Genomic DNA, 21,138 nt, shown 5'->3' with positions numbered 1-21,138 from the left:
CGTAATCATTTCACATCACTAAGTGGCAAGAGTGGTTACAACAAGACACCAAGAGGTCTATTCAACAAGGTTTACTTCTACATGAATCTCGAATATTCCTGCTTACTGAGGAGTTAAGAGAGACAGCTTTTCATTGGTTACACAGTCATCCTCTGGCAGGTCACCCAGGTCCTCAAAAAACAATAGAATTCATAAAAAGGTATTTTTGGTGGCCTACATTTGTTCACGACCTTAAGCAAATGCTACAATCATGTGAAGTATGTGCAAGATGCAAAAGCGAACATAGCAAGCCCAAAGGTCTACTGATACCTCTACCCATTCCCAATCATCCATGGGAACATATCTCTATGGATTTTATTACTGGTCTTCCTCAAATAAAGCAATTTACAACCATTCTAGTGGTAGTAGACAGTCTTACCAAGTATGCTAATTTCATTGCCTGTAAAGGACTCCCAACTTCCGACACCTTAGAGACTATCATCTTAGAAAATATAGTTTGTCTTCACGGACTTCCAAGGGTTATCCTCTCTGATAGAGGAACACAGTTTTCTGCTTGTTTTTGGCAACCATGGTGCAAGGCTCTACAAATTTATTCAACTTTATCTACTAGTTATCATCCACAAACGGATGGTCAAACAGAGAGACTAAACCAAACTCTGAAACAATATTTACGATGTTATGCAACAAAGTCTCCTAAAACCTGGCTGGATCTTTTGTGACTTGCAGAACTGGCTTATAATAACTCTTGTACGCCATCTGACCTTGGGGGATATGTTTTCTCAGTTATGTTTTGTTACTTTACATTTGTTTTTATGAAGCCAGTACATATATACAGAGGTCCATGGGAAGCGTTGCGGCGAAGAGTGAGGTTAGGATTTTGTAATTGACCAATTATGCACACCTGTCATGTCTGAATTAATCAAAATGATTTATCAATAGGTACATCCCTGGTTACATTTCAACATGGGTACACGCACTGAAATCTTATCCCACTATGTAACATGGTGACATGGAATGTATGAGGAATAGCAACCCCATCTAAGTATTACAATGTTCATACCTACCTCAAGCGCCCCTGCACAAACATAGCTATTTTACAAGAGACACATTTAATAGTGGCGAAACTTCAGAAGGTCCATACTAAATGGATGGGACATGTGTATGGCATGTCATCTTCCGTGTACGCACGGGGCATGTTCATCTGGTTTGCACTGGGGATCCCATATGTGGTGGAGTCTCATAGTGCAGATGCCGGAGGGAGACATGTGATCTTGGAGAGTCACCTGGATGGGGTGCAGCTAACATTTGTAGGGATAAATGCACCCAACACTGACCAAACACACTTTTTTGATACTTTTACACCTGTACTCTTCCATAGCCCTGCAGTGTTGAGTCTTTGGGGTGGGGACTTTAACTGTGAATCTGATGCTGCATTGGACCGATCTACAGCCCCACTATGGGGAGCAGCAAGGACTTGGGTAATGCAATACTTTCGGCCTGCATGATATGTGGCAACTGGGTCACCTGACAGACAGTGAATACTTCTTTTATTCCCTGGTCCACAATCCCCATGACAGACTCAACTAGATCCTCTGTACTGATTTACTGGTACCAATGATCACTAGGTTAGAATACCTGGCCTGCACACTCGTGGGCCACTCCCCACTGCAGGTAAGCTTGAAATGGGACAGGCCACATATGCATATCCTTATCTGGCGCTGACAAACCTAAGCATTGCTAGATGTCCCCTTCACAGAGGAACTCTCCACCTATATAACTCAATACTTTGAACTGAACAAAGGGGTCTACCCCACATTGAGCCATGGAATGGTATGCTCACAAGGTGGTGGTGAGGAGTCACGATGATCCCCCATGACTGCTACATGGGGGATCCGGCACACACTGCATGCTGACTTGCAAAGATGGAAGCAGAACTACGGCCCTTGGAAAGGGAGGTGGCCACGTGTGGTGCAGGGATCGAGTGTCTCTGACACTTACGTACATGATACAGAGAGGCGGAAATGAGACTGAGTAGACATGATTACAAATATTGGCTTACCAGGAAGCAAGCAGAGGGTGGTAGATTGTTATTGTGGCTACTCCAGGAAACTCACATCACACCCCGACTGGTGCTATCCAACGCGATGATGGTTCATCAGTCACGACACAGCAGGTATCAATGATGCATTCCGTGACTACTACCATACACCATACGGTGACTTCATTATCCCCATTCCTGACTTGCTGCAAAGATTTTTGTCACGAATACCACTGCCCTGGCTGATGCCACTCCAAAAGGTGGATCTGGAAGAACCACTTGAAATGGCGGAAATCAAGATGGCTATTGCCCAAATAGCCAGGAATAAGGCCCCAGGCACAGGTGGGTTGCCCACTGAGTATTATGCTATGTTCTCTGCTCACCTAGCTCAGCCCCTCCTTGAGGTGCTTAATGAGGTCCGTTCTTGTGGCCGTCAGCCAGACTTTAAACATGAAGCATTAATAGTTGTTCTTCCCAAACCGGGACGAGATCCCTTAGATGTTCAATCATACTGCCCCCTATCCCACTTAAATCTTGACTGCAAGGATCTTGGTAAAGTGCTCGCCAATAGGTTGACCTCAGTGATTAGTGCCCTGGTCCCTGAGGACCAATCAGGTTTTATACCGGGTCAGCACCTTTCTTAATATCCACCGTCTCCTGCGGATTATTCATGATACAAACCCAGGGGAATATAGCAGGGTTGCGTTATCTCTTTACATCGAGAAGGCCTTTGACACCCTGTGCCGGATCGCCACATGGGCTCTGGGGAGGGGTTCATGGGGCGGGTACGCAGTTTGTACTCGGATCCGATGGCCAGAGAGCAGATGAGGCAACTGATTTCAGACAGTTTTCTAATCCTGCGAGGCCGAGACAAGGCTGCCCACTGTCTCCGTTGCTATTTGCGATAAAGCCATTGGCTTGCCATTTTTAATCCCAGAACTTGACATTCACCATACCATCTCTCTTTATACAGACGATTAACTAGTTTATCTGCACAACGTTCAAACCTCGCTACCGGAGCTAATGCGCCTGTTAGACAAATTTGGGGTTGTGTCTAGCCTCAAGGTCAAATGGCCGAAATCTTGGCTGTTCCCCCTAGAACCCACTTCAGTTCCTTACATAAAGGGCCTCTCTGGAACACTACCTTCAGTGGATTCATGATACTTTAAAATATCTTGGCATCCAGATTTATCACACTGACCGAGCACTGGAGGAGGGTAATGTGGGGAGAGTGGTGAGATTGATAAGCGGCTCCCTCCGCCTTCTGGTGTTCACTTCCTTTATCCCTGATGGTGTTTGCCAAAATGTTAGTCCTCACCCGTTTGCTGCACATTTTTTGCAGCCTTACCAATATTTATTTCAAAGAGTTTATTTTGGGAATTAAATTGTCTTCTCTTACACTTAATATGGGGTGTGGGACGCAGACAGATAGCGCAATCTATTGCACAATGCCCACTCCTTGAGAGGGGAATGGGCACCCCTAATTTTGATTTTTACTGTGAGGCAGCCAAGCTGCAATAGCCTCTGCGTTGGCTGGAAGCCCACTCCATCGCTGAACATACCGCTGTCCTCTCGAGGCTTGGCACAGTGAGTGTCTACACCTGGCTATCAGACAACACTTGCCCACCCTGAAGGGGCTTGAGCTTGATGACAGTGGCAAGGATTTTCTGGTGGTGGTTTGTACATTGTAGGGCACCCATCTTGCCTTACTCATCCTAGACCTCACTAAATCATCTGCTGGGCATACAAGGACTAGCAACATGACCTGGCGCCGTGGAGGAATGCAGGGATCGACTCGCTGGGCAGTTCTTTGCAAGATGGCATTCTGATGTCCTTCACAGCCATAATGGACACATACAACATCTTAGCAGGGCAATCCCAGACATATCAAGCAATTAAACATGTTGTGAGAGCCATGTGAGGGGCTTGCGTGGCAGAGCCGGCCCACTCGTCCCTCCTCCAAATACTCCTCAAATTTGGTGGAGCAATCTATTGCACAATGCCTGCTCCTTGTGAGGGGGAATGGGCACCCCTAATTTAGATTTTTACTACGGGGCAGCCCAGCTGCAATGGCCTCTGCATTTGCTGGAAGCCCACCCCATCGTTGAACGTACTGCTGTCCTCTCAAGGCTTAGCATAGTGATCGTCTATACCTGGCTATCAGACCACACTTGCCCACCCTGAAGGGGCTTGAGGTTGTTGACAATGGCGAGGACATGCTGGTGGTGGTTCATACATTGTCGGCACCCACCTTGCCTTACTCGCCCTCGATCTCACTGAATTATCTGCTGGGCATACTGGGACTAACAATATGTCCAGGCGCCCTGGAGGAATGCAGGGATCGACTTGCTGGGCAATTCTTTGCAAGATGGCATTCTGAGGTCCTTTGCGGCCATAATGGATACATACAACATGATGGCAGGGCACTTCAAGACATATCAAGCCATTAAACATGTTGTGAGAACCCACGTGAGGGGCTTGTGAGGCACAGCCACCCCACTCGTCCCTCTTCCAGATACTCCTCAAATTTGGTGGCACTCATCATGCCATCTCAGTCATATATGTGGCCCTGCTATCTGGCAACCTGACTGATGTGAGCAAAGCACGGCCCACTGGAAAAAAGGGTGTCATTATGACCCCGGTGGTAGGTGATAATGTGGCGGTAGTACCGCCAACAGACTGGCGGTACATACCGCCACATTATGAAATTGGCAGGTTGGCTGCAGCCAATTTACCATTCCTACCGCCATGGCGGTAGCAGCTGCCAGGCCCGGCAGTCGCTATTGTACCACCAGCGGAATTTTGACCCTGCCTACCGCCATGGTTTTCATGGCGTTAGCAACACCACGAAAACCATGGCGGTAGGCCCTACCAGTGACAGGGATTTCCTTCGCAGTCACTAGAAGGAGGCTCACCCATCCCCTCAAAACTCCCCAGTCGCCCCCACACCCCCTCCATCCACGATCCCCCCTTCTAATCCCTCACCCCCCTATGCACGCAGACACTCATCACGCATACACACACTCATTCACACTAGCATACACAAATTCATTCAAGCATGCATCCATTCATTCTAGCACACATCCGTACACACATTCACACTTACAAGCAGACACGCATTCATATTTCCATTCATACACGCATTCTCACACATGCATACACCCATGCAAACACCACTACACACACAGTCGCATACACACACACACTCACACATTCATTCACAAACCCCACACGCTCACACACACAAAACAACCCACTCCCCTGTTGGAAGCCTGCCTTACCTGCATCCAGGGGGTCTTACCGCAGGGAACGGGATGGGGTGCTGCTACCGCCAGCAGCGCCTGCCGGCAGAACACCACCTGGCCATATTATTTGTCATAATACGGCTAGCGGCTGTCTACTGGCGTGGTGCAGCAGTGCCACCTTACCACCATCCGCCAGTATGGCCACAGCCAGAGTTCCGCCCTCCTTGTGGCGGAAGTCTGGCTATGGTCATAATTTGATGGACGGATGTTAGCCGCAGCGACTATCTTTTGGCAGCCATCGTCGCGGCTCTAGGCGGCATTTACTGCCAATGTTAAAATGAGGGCCAAAGTGCTTTCCCTCCCCCTGTCCGACACAGCTGGGACACAAGCACTTCAAAGTGTAAAAGTAGTCTCTCTGAAACCCTGATTCCATTTCAAGCAACTTAGTCATATGCACCAAGCAGATTGCGGTTGCCCCTAAACATGAGGCTATACCTCTCAGGGGTTGGTCCAAACTTACTGACACGGATAGCTTCATTGCAGGGTAGCATGTCTGTCCTCTACCCATAGGGTAAGGAGTGTGCCCCTCCCCACCGTGGGGATATACCTCCATCAGACTACCACCCCAGAAAACTTCTCTCGGACCTTGTGCACTCTCAGGGCCACTTCACAGGCTGCAAACCATTTGTCTATGTCATCATACCTCACATAACTGGGCACCACATCTTTGGGTATCCTAACTCAGGACTCACCAGTGGATACTGCAGGTATGCTTCCACCATTGCTGCTGTTGCTAGAGCCCACTTGGAGGGCTCTAATCTTTCTGAGGCTTAGTTCAAGAGCCATCTTACTTTCCACCATGGCCAGCCTCTCCTGCTCAATAAACTGCTCCTTTTTGAGCTTAGCAAGGGCAAAGGTCAGCTCCTTGTCCTTCTCCATCTTGGCAAGTTCTAGCCTTAGTTTTATCTCCTTCCTCCTGTCCACCAGCTCCTCTGTGGACGGGCTCCTTGAAGACACACCGCTGCCAGCTCTAGAGTGGACTACTGGCCCTGGGAGTATATTCCTCTACCCCCCCACAGGCTGCATGACAGGATCCTCTGTCAGGTCCCGCTCTGATCCATCCTCAGACACAGATCCCTCATCATCCACTTCTCCTTCTGGGTGGGATTCTGCCCATGCTGTCAAGACTTTCTGAAGCTCTGCCATCTTGGCACTTCCCTTGGGAAACACCCCTCTCTCCTGGCAGAACCCGGTGAGGTGGGCCACTGTGTAGGTCTCCAGGTTGTCCAGCTCAAATTCCATACTGCTAGGTAGGACCACAGAAATAGCAGAGAAATTTGGACTTGGGCAAAAAGGACTTTGGAAAAAACAAAAGATGTCAGATCATGGAGAATTGAAAATTAAAAATGGCAATTAGTACAAAACAGACAAAAAAATTGCCAATCAGGAGGTATAGGTTTGAATTGGTCTTATTGCTGAATTGTAGTGTACACTGAGTTACTATACGGTATTGCACAAACACAATTCGTATCCTGACCGCTGATCACCAATGTTAGAAACTCGTTCTCTAGTTGGCAGAGGTATACACCCTGTGCAGGTAGGGGCCACAATCCTAGTCAGAGTAAGTCAGATACACACTTAACCTGTGCTCACCCTCTGGTAGCTTGGCATAGAGCAGTCAGCCTTAACTTAAGAAGCAATGCGTAAAGTTTTTGTGCAACACACACACACACACAGTAACACAATGAAAACACCACAAAAAGACCCCACATAAATTTAAAAGAATAGAGAAAACTTATTTGAGTAAAACAAGACCACAATGACAAAAATGCAATCAGTAGAAGTCCAGATATTCATTTTTAAAGTTTAAATGTGAAATATTGCTTAAAACTAATTAGTGGTCAAAAGGTTGTGAAGGACTGGTGCAAATCCAAAGTTCAGGCTGACTGCGATGGAGGGTAGGCCAGCTACAGGACCCAGCCAGGTCCCGCTAATAAAGTACCTTGGATGGAGCTTTGATCAACGTTGAGAATCTACTGTGTCACTGTCGAGTCACACAAAGCGGGTCCTGCGTCGTCATCAAGCTCTGTTGAAGGCAATGCAATACGTTGCATAGAGCCATGCCAAGTGTCATTGTTGAGCAGCGCAGACTGTGGATCCGATGTAATCGAGCAGCCTCTGTGTCGGCGTCGAAGGGTGCTGTGGCGAAATTTTACATGCCATGCATCGGTTTTTGCAGGAATCAGGAGCAAAACCCACTTCTGAGTCCCAGGACTGGAGACAGGCACCTTAGGCAAGGGCAGGACTCAGAGATGGCAGAGTCCAGAAACATTACGTGAGTTGCAAGCGGTCTTTGATGTCCCTGAAACTGCAGAAGAACAGGGGGCAACCCAGCAAGCCCATGGAGTCACTGTGGGTTCAGCAGGATGGGTCCAGTCCTTGTCCTTAGCAAGGCAGAGATCAGCAGGCAGCAGAACAGCTCAGCAAAGCAGAGAAGCAGTTCCTTGTAACAGTCAGTGAAGACAAAGTGGCAATCCTTACAGCACAGCTGTCTTTAATCTAGCAGTGTTCTTCCCAAGTCCAGATGTGTACTGATTTGCTAGGGTGCAAACCCCAGTATTTATACCCAAAAGTGCCTTTGAAGTGGGGGTGACTTCAAAGCAGCTCTTTAAAGTGCACAGTTCCCCCTTTCATCCCAGCCTTGGCTCCAGACTATCAGTTGGGGGTAATTACCCCTTTGTAATGGATCACGCCACTACCCTTTAAGTATAAGTGTGCACCTCTCTCATCTTTCCTACCCAGAAAGGCCCACCAGATTGTAGATAAATGCAGATGAGCCCTTTGTCACACCCACCCTTCTTGTGTTGGTGGCTGTCTATGGGCAATACACAAAGTGTAGCTGTCACCTAGCCCAGTCGTGTATTGGAGAGAGGCTGCAAGGCACACAGGGCAGTAAGAGCAAAGAAATGGCTACTTTGTAAAAGTACCATTTCTAAAATAGTATAGTTAAATCTGACCTTACCAGTAAAGAGGATTTTTCATTACCATTTCAATGATATGAAACATGATTCAACTACTCCTTTCTGATCAGGAATTACAGTTTAAAAATATATTAAGGAATTCCCAATGCTGGTCTATGAGAGGAGTCAACCTCACAATACTGAAAATCAACATCAGGAGGTTTTCACTACCAGGACATAAAAACTTAAAAGGACATGTCCTGGCTTTTACTTACACAGTACCCTGTCCCATGGGCTATCTAGGGCCTACCTTAAGGGTAGACTATATGTAATAAAAGAGGAGTTTAAGGCTTGGCAAGAGGTTTTAAATGCCAAGTCGAAGTAGCAGTAAAACTGCACACAAAGTTCTCTGCAGTTGCAGGCCTGACACATGTTTACAGGGCTACTTAATTGGGGGCACAATAATTCTGCTGGCCTGCTATTAACATTTAATTTACCGGGCCTTAGTATATGGTAAACCACTCTATAAGAACTTATAAGTAAATTAAATATGCCAATTATGGATACCCAAATGTTGCCATCATTCAATCAACAATCAGGAATTTGTAAAGCACACTACTCACCCGTGAGGGTCTCAAGGCGCTGAAGAGGGAAGTGGGGAGAAGGAGGGGGGGTGGAATGGTGCTGCTACTGTTTGAACAGCCAGGTCTTGAGAAGTTTCCTGAAGGTAAGGAGGTCTTTGGTCTGGCGCCGGTGGGTGGGAAGAGTGTTCCACGAATTGACAGCGAGGTGCGAGAAGGATCTACCACTGGTTGTAGTTCTGCTGACTCGTGGGACAGTTGCGAGGGCAGCGGCGAGGAGACGATGGGTCAGGGTGTAGAAGAAGAGTCGTCTGTTGAGGTATTCTGGTACGGTGTTGTGCAGTGCTTTGTGAGGGTGGGTGAGGAGTTTGAAGGTGATTCTCTTGTTGACTGGGAGCCAGTGCAGGTTTTTCAGGTGGTCTGTGATGTGGCAGAGGTGGGGGATGTCCAGGATGAGGCATGTGGAGGCGTTCTGGCTGGGTTGCAGCCTCTTCTGGAGTTTGTCTGTGGTTCCTGCATAGAGGGCATAGCCGTAGTCCGGTCTGCTGCTTACGAGGGCTTGGGTGACTGTTCTTCTGGTTTTGGTGGGTATCCATTTGTAGATCTTTCAGAGCAAGTGGAGGGTGTTGAAGCAGGAGGAGGAGATGGTGTTGACTTGCTGGGTCATGGATAGTGAGGGGTCCAAGATGAATCCTAGGTCGTGTGCTTGGTCGGTGGAAGTCGGAGCAGTTCTGAGAGTGGCAGGCCACCAGGAGTCATCCCATGTGGAGGGGGTGGAGCCGAAGATGAGGACTTCTGCCTTGTCGGAATTGAGTTTGATCATCATAACACAAATGGAGAGTCAGGGAGATTGGAACTAAACAATTTAAGACAAATTTAAAGGAATCGACCCATACTAACTCCCTACATATAAAGCCAAAAAACACAAAAAGGGAATGGAGCTCACTTATAATGAGGAGCTATACCCAAAAGAGATTTTCCCCCAGACCTTCCTTGGCTCGTTGTAGAGGGCAGAAACATGTCAGCCAATTTTAGATAGGTGACCCAGTGAGTCCTTGTTCTCACCCAGGTGTCCCATCCTTGTTTTTTAACACACAAGCAGACACCATTATTAAAAGTGTAGATTGCACACTGGTAACTGCTTAGGTGTTTTTATATCTTTCCATAGCTTAGCTGGATCCCACTAATTCCAGATAATAAAAAATGTACGCACTCCCTCCCGTTCTTTTAACAGTGAGGTTGAGTCTGCCCAGTTGGCATTGTCCTACCTGGGTGGGGCTAGGTGGTCAAATGATGAAGCATGACACTATATAGTGTGTGAGACCACCTAGTCCGTAAAGGAAACACCCCCCCATCACCACTTCACAGCACTTACACTTCATTCGCACACCCATTGAGGCCAAGGAGATCCAGGAAAATCTCCTTTGGGTACAGATCCTCATTATAAGTGAACCCCATACCCTTTTTGTGTTTTTTGGAATTGAGTTTGAGGCAGCTGCTCTTCATCCAATTGGCGATGGCGTATTTTCCTTCGTGGAGGTTGGTCTTGGCAGAGTCCTTGGTGAGGGAGAGGATCAGCTGGGTGTCGTCGGTGTATGAGATGAGGTTGAGGTTGTGCGATCGGGCAATGTTAGCGAGTGGGGCCATGTAGAAGTTGAAGAGGGTCAGGCTGAGGGACGAACACTGGGGTACGCCACAGATGATTTTGGTGGCCTCTGAGCGGAATGGGGGGGAGGTGGACTCTCTGGGTTCTGCCGGTGAGAAAGGAGGTGACCCAGTCCAGGGCTCTGTCACGGATTCCAGCATTGCTGAGGCGTGAGCGTAGGATGTGTTGAATGCAGCAGAGAGGTCCAGGAGTATGAGGGCCACGGTTCTGATGTCATCGGTGGCAGTGATGAGGGTGGTTTTGGTGCTGTGGTTGTTGCAAATCTAGATTGGGGAGGGTCCGGGGTGTGGCTCTCCTCGAGGAAGCGTGTTAGTTGTCTGTTGACAGCCTTTTTGATTACTTTTGCCGGGAAGGGGAGCAGGGAGATAGGCAGGAAGTTCTTGAGGTGCTTTGGGTCCGCCGTGGGATTTTTGAGGGTGGCGTTTGTGAGAAAACAGGGCTGATTGCAGAGGCCCCCTAACGTTTTGCCCCCATTTTCCACTTTTTGCTGGTGTTTTCCTGACTCTGATGATGCCCTGGGTACTGCTAACCAGTCCCAGGGCCTGTGCTCTGTGTAAAATGGATATGCAAATTAGGCTAATTATAATTGGCTAAGTTAACCTACCTATAAGTCCCTAGCATATGGTAGGGCATATAGGTTTAGGAACCACAGCATAGGTGGTGCACCCATAGGTGCACTGCTGAGGTGTCCAGTGTCATTTTAAAGGCAGGCCTGCCTTGCTGGCTGCTTTTACATTAAAGTTATATGCAAATTCGACTTTGGAATTAAAAGTAGTTCCAAAGTCTTAAACTACCTTATTTTTACATATAAGTCACCCCTAAGGTGTGCGCTATGTGCCCCTAGGGCTGGGTGCCATGTAACTATAAGCAGGGACTTTATAAAAATAGTTTTATAAGCCCTGGTGAGGTAAAAACAGCCAAATTTGTTTTTCCCTCATTGTAGTAAATGGCCTTCATAGGCTAGAATGGGGAGACTTTATTTTAATTTTTAAAGTCTCCTTAAATGATGCATACCAAGAGTTTGGTGTCAAATTAATTGTTGTACTACATCCCACAACTTCCAGTTGTAGGGTTTAATATAACTTGTTCAGGTAAAGAGTTCTAAACTTTACCTAAAAAGTTGCCAATTTCAGCCCTGCAATGTTTTTGCAGCTGTGCTCTGATTGGCCAGCCTTTAGCAGCTTGGCCAAGCTGCCTTGATGAGGTGTGAAGTGGCCTGGCTTCACACAAAGGAATGAGCCTGTGGGAAGGAATCTCCCCTCAGCAGATGGTGAGGCAGGAAGGGGGAGGGCTGCCAAACTGGTCTTCAAAGGCAGAAAAGGACGTTTGGAGCAACCAGCAACACCCCCACATCCTGCAACCCCAGACAACTAGGTGCCCCCTTGATTAGATTAGGAGAGGGCAGGAGACGGGTGTGTTTATGATTTTTAGCCACACCAGTGGGTGGGCTCAGCCAGATGTAACCTCCAAAAATCAGATTCAGCCGTGATGGATTTTTAGAGAATGTTGCCTCCTGGGATTGATTTTTGCCACACTTCCCAGGAAGTGGTAATCACAGGGGGAAGGACCCTGCACCTGATTGGGGAACCAGGACCCCCCTGCTTTTCACCCAGGAGCAAGGATAAAACTGGCAGACCTGCACCCACACCTCAGTTCCCTACCACATCCAACAAGGAAGAACAACAGAAGAAGAAGGACTGCCCTGCTGGACCCCTGGCCTGCACCTGGAACCTGCACTCAGAAGGACTGCACCAGCTGCACACTTGGGCTTCACCACAAGAAGGACTTTGCCTGGCTTCAACTGGTTCAAGGAGGGACTCCCTGTTTGCTACAGGTGAAAAATTGCTAACCAGAGTCCCCTGCACCAACTCCTGAAGAAAGCGACCAGCTGACAACAGTCCAGTGGCCAAAAAGGAGTTTGCGCTAGGTTCATTCTGGGAGTTGTAGTCCGCACCCCCCAAGGACCATCTCAGAACTTCTGGACACTTGGGGTGATCTGTGGACCTCAAAAGAACCTTAAAAGGACATCTGGGAGAAGGCCAGAAGTTTGGAGAAGTTTGGACAACTTTTGAAAAAAAGCTCCATAGAGGGACCGACCCGCCGCGGCAACTCTAGCCGGCTTGCCTCAACCGCGACCCGGACTGATTTGCTGGTTCGTCCCAGTAAAGAAAAATCTCCGAAAAAGAGACTAAGTCCGAAGGTAAAAAGTTGACCGGGACCTCCCAGCCAGCGTATCCGAGGAGGGCTCCATGGACGTCGGATCAAGATCCAGGTTTACCCCGGTCGAAGGATTTTCACCTCGAAAAAACGACTAAGTCCAAAGGTAAAAATCGCCACCGAGGATTCCAGCATCGCGTATCCGGAGAAGCGCTCCAGGAGGTCAGATTGGACTGGCAGGTTCGCCCTGCTGAAGAAAATCTTCGAAAAAAAGACTAAGGGGGTTATTCCAACTTTGGAGGAAGTGGTAATCCGTCCCAAAAGTGACGGTAAAGTGACGGATATACCACCAGCCGTATTACGAGTCCATTATATCCTATGGAACTCGTAATACGGCTGGTGGTAAATCCGTCACATTTGGGACGGATTACCACCTCCTCCAAAGTTGGAATAACCCCCTAAGTGTGAAGGGAAACTTTTAACCGAGGCCTCCCGCGGCCTGTAGCCGAACAGGGCTCCATCGCGGTCGGCCTTAAACTTTGACTTTGCCCCGGTCGAGGTGCAACCAGATGACCCGATTGGCGCTTTTTGTTTCTAGGCGCTAAAAAAATAATAATTCTTTAAAAATTCATATCTCCGGTTCCCCTTATCCGATTTTATTAGTTTTGGTGTCATTTTAAAGATAAAAATATAATCTATTTTTATAAATTGGTTTTGGATTTTTAAACTGTTTCCTGTGTTTTATTTAAATACTGTTTTGTGATATTTGAATGCTTTACACTCTGTCTCCTAAATTAAGCCTTGACGCTCGTTGCCAAGCTACCAAGGGTTGAGCTGGGTTTAATTTACTGAGACCTAACTGGACCTTAGTGGAGGTTAGTGGCCTATTGCTAGGTGTAGATACCTACCTGCCCTTACCAATAACCCATTTTCCAACAGCGTTGATCTCGGCGTGTTTCCAGCTCTCCAGGAAGGTGGCGGACTCGAAGGAGCTGTTGATGATCTTCCGTAGTTGGGGTTCAATGACGGAACTTGCTTTGTTGAGGATGTGGTGAGGGCGAGGGTCAGATGGAGAGCCGTAGTGGATGGTGTTCATGATTTTGATGGTGTCATTGTCGTTGACGGAGGTCCAGGAGAGCAGGAGGTTGGTTGGAGGTGAATCTGTGGTTTTGGTGGTTGGCGAGGGGGGTTCTGGGTGCTGAAGCTGTCGTGGATGTCTGCAATCTTGCGGTGGAAGTAGGAGGCTAGAGAGTCACAGGGGTCTTGAGATGGCAGGATGTCGTTGGCGTTGGAGCTGGGATTGGAGAGTTCCTTCACGACGTTGAAGAGCTCCTTGTGGCTGTGTGCGTTGTTGTTGATTCGGTTTTTAAAGGCGGTTCTCTTGGCATTCGGATGAGTTGGTGGTGTCTGCAGATGGCATTTTTGAAGGCTGTGAGGTTGTTCAGAGTCTGATCTTGGAGCCACTTTCTTTCGAGTCTTCTCCAGCTTTGCTTAGATTCATGGAGGTCGGCAGTAAACCAGAAGGCCTTTATGTCTGTGCGTCTGTTGGAGGGATTCTTGATTGGGGCGAGAGTATTGGCACAGGTGTTGACCCATTTCCTGAAGTTGCAGGCAGCTGCATCAGTGTCGGTGGTGTCGATGGGTGGGTTCTGGGAGAGGGTTATGATATGTTGGTCTTCGGTGACCTTGTTACAACTGCGGTGAGGGATCCGTTGTGGGTGGTGGGATGCAGCGGTGGTCTGTCCAGTAGAGTTCAGTGGTGTGGCTGAAAGAGACATGATTGCTGGCGGAGAAAATAGGGTTGAGTGTGTGTCCTGCAGAGTGGGTTGGTGTTGTGACGAGCTGTTTGAGGCCGAGGTTGGAGAGGTTGTCGAGCAGGGTGGCGGTGTTTTAGTCATTTGTGTTCTCGAGGTGGAAGTTTAAGTCCCCGAGGAGAATGTAGTCAGTGGATGCGAGAGCGTGCATGCTGATGATGTCGGTAATTGATTTGCTGAACTGCTGTGGTGGGCCGGGGGGCCTGTAGAAGAGGGCCCCTCTGAAGGTAGTGTTTGGGTCAGTGTGGATTTGGAAGTGCAGGTGTTCGGCAGTGCTGAGGGTGTCTTCAGTGTTGGTCGTGATCCTGAGTGTGTTCTTGTGGATGATGGCGATGCCTCCTCGTGGTTTGTTGGAGCAGCCCCTGCGGGTGATCTTGTAGCCGTCCGGGATGGCTATGGCAATGTCAGGCGCTGAGGAGGGGTTCATCCAGGTCTCGGGAAGGAAGGCGACATCTGGGGAGGTGGAGTCGAGTAGATTCCATAGCTCTACCGTGTGCTTGTGGATGGAGAGGGTGTTGAGTAGGATACATCTGAGATGGTTGCGTCCTGCCTTGGTGGGTGGTTCGTTGGCGTGGAGGCTGGTGAAGGTGCAGTTCCGGCAGGAGACGAGTCTACGGGTGGTCTGCGGGGAGGCTTGAAGACAGGCGGGAGAGCGGCCGGTGTTGAGGGCGTGGAGGTTGACGCATCGTAGTGAAGACATGCATGACAGCGATGGGGGGGCGGGAGCCAGGGGTTACGGTGCTGGGTGCGGTCCAGGTGCAGATGGGCTTGCCTTCGGTGCGCCAGCAGCACGCCCGTTGCATGCGTTCACTGCGCGGCCACACAGTAGGGAAGTGGGGGGGAGGAGAGGACAGCTGGGAGGGGAGAGGGGAATGAAAAATTACGCAAAAAAAGGGGACGGAGCCACAGGGGCAGCAGCGGCGGGGGAGAGAGAGAGGAGGAGAGCAAAATTGAGAGAGAGCGGAGTGAGAGAGAAACGAGGAAAAGGAACACTAAGGGACTAAGGGACAGTAGTGAAGCAGAGCAGAGAGCAAAGCAAAGCAAAAGGAGCACTAAGGGACAGAAGTGAAGCAGAGCAGAGAGCAAAGCAAAGCAAAAGGAGGAGAGAGGCAGAAGGTAGCCTAGTAGGAAAGCAGAGCGCTCCCACTAGACACCAGGGATGAGACGCAGGCAGAAGTCTGCAGGTGGACGAGGGCCTCGAACTCCTGACAGGGGTCAGGAGTTCAGAGGAGCCAGGGAAAAGGATCTACTTACAGGGTGGAGCCACGGAAGGCAGAGCAGTGCACAGGTCAGTGACATTGTTCGACCTACCACGCAGTGGCCGCCATTAAGTAGGAAGGTGGGGGGGAGGAGAGACAGCTGGGAGGCGGGAGGGGGACAAAAAACAGCACAAAAGGGGGTGAAGCCTAAAAAGGGCGGGGACAGCAGGGAGAGAGAGAGAGGGGGAGAGTGAAAGTGAGAGAGAGAGAGCGGAGTGAGAGAGAAACGAGGAAAAGGAGCACTAAGGGACAGTAGTGAAGCAGAGCAGAGATCTAATCAAAGCAAAAGGAGCACTAAGTCCTCCTGACAGGGTTCAGAGGAGCCAGGGAAACGGCTCTACTTACAGAGTGGAGCCACTGGAGGCAGAGCAGTGCACTGACCAGGTCAGTGATATTGCTCGACCTACCACGCAGCGGCCGCCATTAAGTAGGGAGGTGGGGGAGGAGAAGAAAGCTGGGAGGCGGGAGGGGGATGAAAAACGGCTTGAAAAAGGGGACGGGGCCTAAAGAGGAGCGGGGACAGCAGCAGCAGGGGAGAGATAGAGGAGGAGAGCGAAAGTGAGAGAGAGAAACAAGGAAAAGGAGCACTAAGGGACAGTAGTGAAGCAGAGCCGGGAGCAAAGCAAAAGGAGCACTAAGGCCTCCTGACAGGGGTCAGGAGTTCAGAGGAGCCAGGGAAAGGGCTCTACTTACAGGGTGGAGTCAGGGGAGGCAGCGCAGTGCATTGACCAGGTCAGTTATATTGCTCCCTGGGGAGAAGCACATGCACTTTATCACTTATTATCAGTGGTTAAGATATCAATGTTCTAAAGCCAACAAAAATAAGGTCAGTAAAAGAGGGGGAGGGCAAAACGTTTGGAGTGATCCTGCAGAAATTGCTATTTCCAACATCTCCAATCCTGCGACAGAAGTAAAAGGAATCAGAGAAAATATATGATTAGTGCACCGACTAAGCTACTCAATTAATATATGGCATTTTCACGTTGGTCACCTAACTGACTCCTTGTTTTAATTAGTTAGTAAATGTTTATTTAGGAGTTAAAGAAAGCTATAAAACATATACACCAATAACACATCTAAGCAACAGTGTTAAAATATGTACTTCACAATGAAATTGAACTATAAATCCAATTCCATTGAAATCAGAGGGCAATTAGGCGAATCAATATACATCAGACTTGGCTAACGATTGCAATAGGTGATGCCTTAATTGCCAAGCAGAATATAAAAACTTGGGTAAAGCAAGGACGACCAGTTAATTACCATCCGTTTTTAAAACCCTGAATGCAATTTCATACTGTTTAATTGTAGATTACAGCAGACTGAAGTATCCATTTCCTTCTGATAAGATGATAAGGTTTACAAATGAAAAGTAAATAAGCGTCTGTTTGAATCTACGTCTTGCAGGTTGGACACATATACCATTCCGTGGGTGGCACGCTCAGTGTGCTCTTCTGAAGCTGTTTATTGGAAACATCCCTATCCTATATTTTAAATATAAAGTTCTGGCCTTGGGGGGCTCAAATCAATAAAGTAATTTTGTTTGCAACACGTTTCCACCAGACCACCCTTAAATGACTCCTAAAACCACTTGTCATACACAAATGACCAGTATCTTGAATTTTACCAAAGCTACTGATAGTTTCTACAGATTCAGTAACTAAAACCGAGATTAGGCATATCCATAACAAGATCATCTACATTCGCAACACAATGTGTTAAATTCTATGACAGATTTCCTGTAGGGATCAAGTTGATTATTAAACCAAATTCTCATCCAGTAAAACAAAGGCTGCAGATTAGCAACAAGTGATATAATCTTTATCCCTAGGTCCAGGCATAAGGGAGTCATAGGGGCATCTTTGACAAATTTAGCACTGCTCTTATAATTCTATTTTCTGTTTTAACTTAACTTTAAATTCTGCATCATACAAAGCAGCACCCTGGACTTTAGCTTGATATATCTGTTACAGGTGATCCCGGTGGATAGGACGATGGATAGGACGATGACACACAGCAGTGCTATGTTAAACATCCCATCTATTGAAACGGCATGCCTTCTAAAATAATAAAAAATATGTAATAAATAACAGTGTCCTCTCGTTGTGAAACGTAAACCAAATATTCTAAAATAGATATACCTTATTATCACGTCTATTGTTCACTGTTTACAGATTCAACAGAATGCATGAAGTGTTCTGACGACGACTGGCCCAATCAAGAGAAGGATGAATGTGTTAAGAAACCCATGGAGTTCCTGTCCTATGAAGAGCCTTTAGGCAAAGTGTTGGCAGCAGCGTCCCTGGGTGCCGCAGTCTTTCCAGCTGCCATTTTGATCATCTTTATCCAGCGTCAAAATACTCCTCTTGTCAAAGCTAACAACCGAGAGCTCAGTTATTTGCTGCTGTTCTCCCTCTTTCTGTGTGCCCTCTGTGCGTTGGTCTTCATTGGGCGCCCTGTGACTGTGACCTGCCTTGTCAGACAAGTTGCTTTTGGAATCACCTTTGCTCTTTGCTTATCTTGTATTTTGGCCAAGACAGTCATAGTAGTCATAGCTTTCAAAGCCACCAACTCAGACAGCAAAATAAAACGATGGGTGGGGCCCCAACTTGCAAAATCCATCGTCATCATAGCAATGGCATTCCAGGTTATTCTTTGTGCACTGTGGCTGGTTTTATCTCCTCCTTCTGTCGAAAGGATCAACTCCTACAAGATAGGCACTACCGTTGTGGAATGCAACGAAGGCTCCCCCGCTGCCTTTTGGTGCATGCTGGGATACATGGGTCTGCTAGCAATGGTAAGCTTTGTTGTTGCCTTTATATCCAGGAAACTCCCTGACTGCTTCAACGAGGCCAGGTTTATCACCTTCAGCATGCTGGTATTTATCAGTGTATGGCTGTCCTTTATCCCTGCCTACCTCAGCACCCGAGGGAAATATATGGTGGCCGTGGAGATTTTTGCCATTTTGTCTTCCACCTGTGGCCTTATGTCCTGCATCTTTATCCCCAAGTGTTACATCATTCTCCTGAGGCCCGATATGAATACAAAAGAATTTCTTTTAGGACGAGGAAAATTTATCACTAAAAAACAGAAATAGGTTAATGACAGATGTATAAAGTGGTCCTCCAAGCTGACATAATGTCCCATAGAAAATGTCATTGTTTGTAAAAGAGATCGGTTGAAAATAAGACTAGAACTTCCAGCCCTGGTTTACCCAACTGAGGTTTTGAAGCTGCATAACTACATATAACACTTAACTTATTAACCTTATCACAGCAGGATGTTATTGAGGGCCAATAGGGTGTATGTAATTGAAGTATCATTAGTTATTTTGGAAGTGGAAACAGCATTTAGGGCCAGATGTAACAAAAAAGGCATTTGCGATTCGGAAATAGTGATTTTTAAGAAATCGCTATTTCTGATTTCGCAAAATGCAATGTATCATATTTGCGATTCGGTAATAGCGATTTCTTAAAAATCGCAAATGCTTTTACCAAATCGCAAATTGCGATACAGACCCCATTCGCACCTATGGGTCTGTAGGCCCATATTTGCAAATTTTTTGCATTTCCCAGATTGCAAATTCCTAACTGGAATTCGCAATTTAAGAAATGCACAACCCCAGGGTGCATTTTTAATGCATTTTTAAAATGTGCACATGGTTACCACCAAGTTCAACTTGGTGGTAATAGCGATTCCTTAATGCCCAATTCGCATTAAGGAATTGCTTGTTACATGTGGTTTAGAAATCGCAAATAAGGGTTCCTTATTTGCGATTTCTTATTTAGAGAATCGCAATTTGCGATTGTCTAAACAGGCTCGCAAATTTAAGGAATCAATATTTTAGCGATTCCTTAAATTTGCGTTGCGAATGCCTTTCATAAATACTGAAAGGCATTTTTCCATTTGCAAACGGGCATTCTCACCGTTTGCGAATACAAAAAGGCTTGATACATCTGGCCCTTAGAGATCAGCGCACTAAATATATAATTATTAGATGTCTTTATCTGGGTGAAGTAACAAAAACATAACAGGAGTATCTGCAGAACACAGGTTCACCCCCACAGTTGTCTCTTTGAATTATTGACAGTTAAAAGATATTTCAGCAAATCAGTGATATTCACTTTATTGATGTGGGAAGGATGATGGCTGAGTGGACCTACTTGGGTTCATACATGTGACCAGGGGGTAAATACAAGTCCATGTAGTGGATGCATCAGTCCATTGAGTCACCAAATCTAGCTCCAGACAGTGCTTATTCCAAAGCAAGTCACTTCATCTCCAGATGATGAGTTGACTAATGATTTATTGAAGTTGCTAAAATGTAGCTTTTAACTGCACTACACGACATTATCAAATCTATGAACACACCTATTAAGAGAATAATCACAGTTGTTCTTAACCCAAATCAAGGACAAAACGACAACACATAGGGAATGACTGCAGAAATCAGCAGGGAATCTGGGAGGACTGAATCACAACAGCATGTAGTAAGTTGAATCATTTTTATCACATACATGAAAAGCTACACTCTGACAATTCTCTAGGCATGGCACTACTTAACTAAGACTGCTGACAATCAGATAATATGATGTTACCCCTAGAAAGACAATCCCTTCTGACTCACACCCCAACTGAAAGTACAGGCCAAATTCCCAGGGTTTACCCTCAAGCTGAACAGCACCACTACCTCAGTTAGGCTGACTTCTCACCGCTTCCTCTAGCTCTACTGCCTCCTTATGTCCCCCCTCCCCCAAACAAAGTATCCCTACGTAGGCTCGCCCCCTCTACAGTGCTAGAATGCTAGACAGCTAGGTTTGTATGTTTAGGAATAACAAAATATTCATACAAACATGCGTTCAGCATGTTAAAAATTGTTTTTGCTTGTGAAATTTGCTCGTCACAGTAGCATTACATACATTTGAAATTGATTTAGAGCATTTTGAATTCAAGTAAGATTTATAAAAGATGTAAGGCTTATCTTTACAGGATCAGAGGTAGGAGAGAGAATGTGGTTTTACCAGTGTCTGCGTACAGTGCCAGGACATGGGTGCATTTAATAGGGAAGTGTGGCCGATGCAGAGCCTGCTAGAAGACTGTGCTGCAAATGTTCTTCTTGAAGGAAGGTGGGCCTAGAAATAATGCCCTTTGTAGCCACAGGGAACCAGAGGCTCCCTGTTTCTGACTGTTGAGGGGGTGAATTGTGTATTTAAAGATCTGCTAGACTGCATCGTATCTGTATTGTGCTGCCTTGCCTCAGGCAATTTGCAGGTGCACCTATGAGCTGCGTAGGAGATGCTGTGCTCACATGTACTATGGGGTGCTAGTTTACAAGCAAAGCACATCCATCCAAAAATTCCAGGGCTCTTAGTTAACAGACTCAATACACATGTTACCAGCGTCCATACGCCAGGACAA

The 21,138-nt window shown here is 47.1% G+C and overlaps 1 protein-coding gene across 1 annotated transcript in view; it reads left to right on the top strand.

Annotated features, from left to right (window-relative positions):
- Window positions 1-18,817, top strand: part of LOC138247037 (extracellular calcium-sensing receptor-like) — a 225,918-nt gene extending 207,101 nt beyond the window's left edge. Inside the window, exon 5 of the mRNA XM_069201786.1 lies at window positions 17,895-18,817. Within this exon, the coding sequence (XP_069057887.1) occupies window positions 17,895-18,817 (923 nt within the window). The remainder of the gene's footprint in view (window positions 1-17,894) is intronic.
- Window positions 18,818-21,138: the final 2,321 nt, after the last annotated feature.

The sequence above is a fragment of the Pleurodeles waltl genome, chromosome 7 (genome assembly GCF_031143425.1).
Source record: "Pleurodeles waltl isolate 20211129_DDA chromosome 7, aPleWal1.hap1.20221129, whole genome shotgun sequence".
In the NCBI taxonomy this organism is placed as follows: Eukaryota; Metazoa; Chordata; class Amphibia; order Caudata; family Salamandridae; genus Pleurodeles; species Pleurodeles waltl.
The sequence above is the reverse complement of the archived record's forward strand: the minus strand, read 5'-3'. Positions and strand labels throughout refer to the sequence as shown.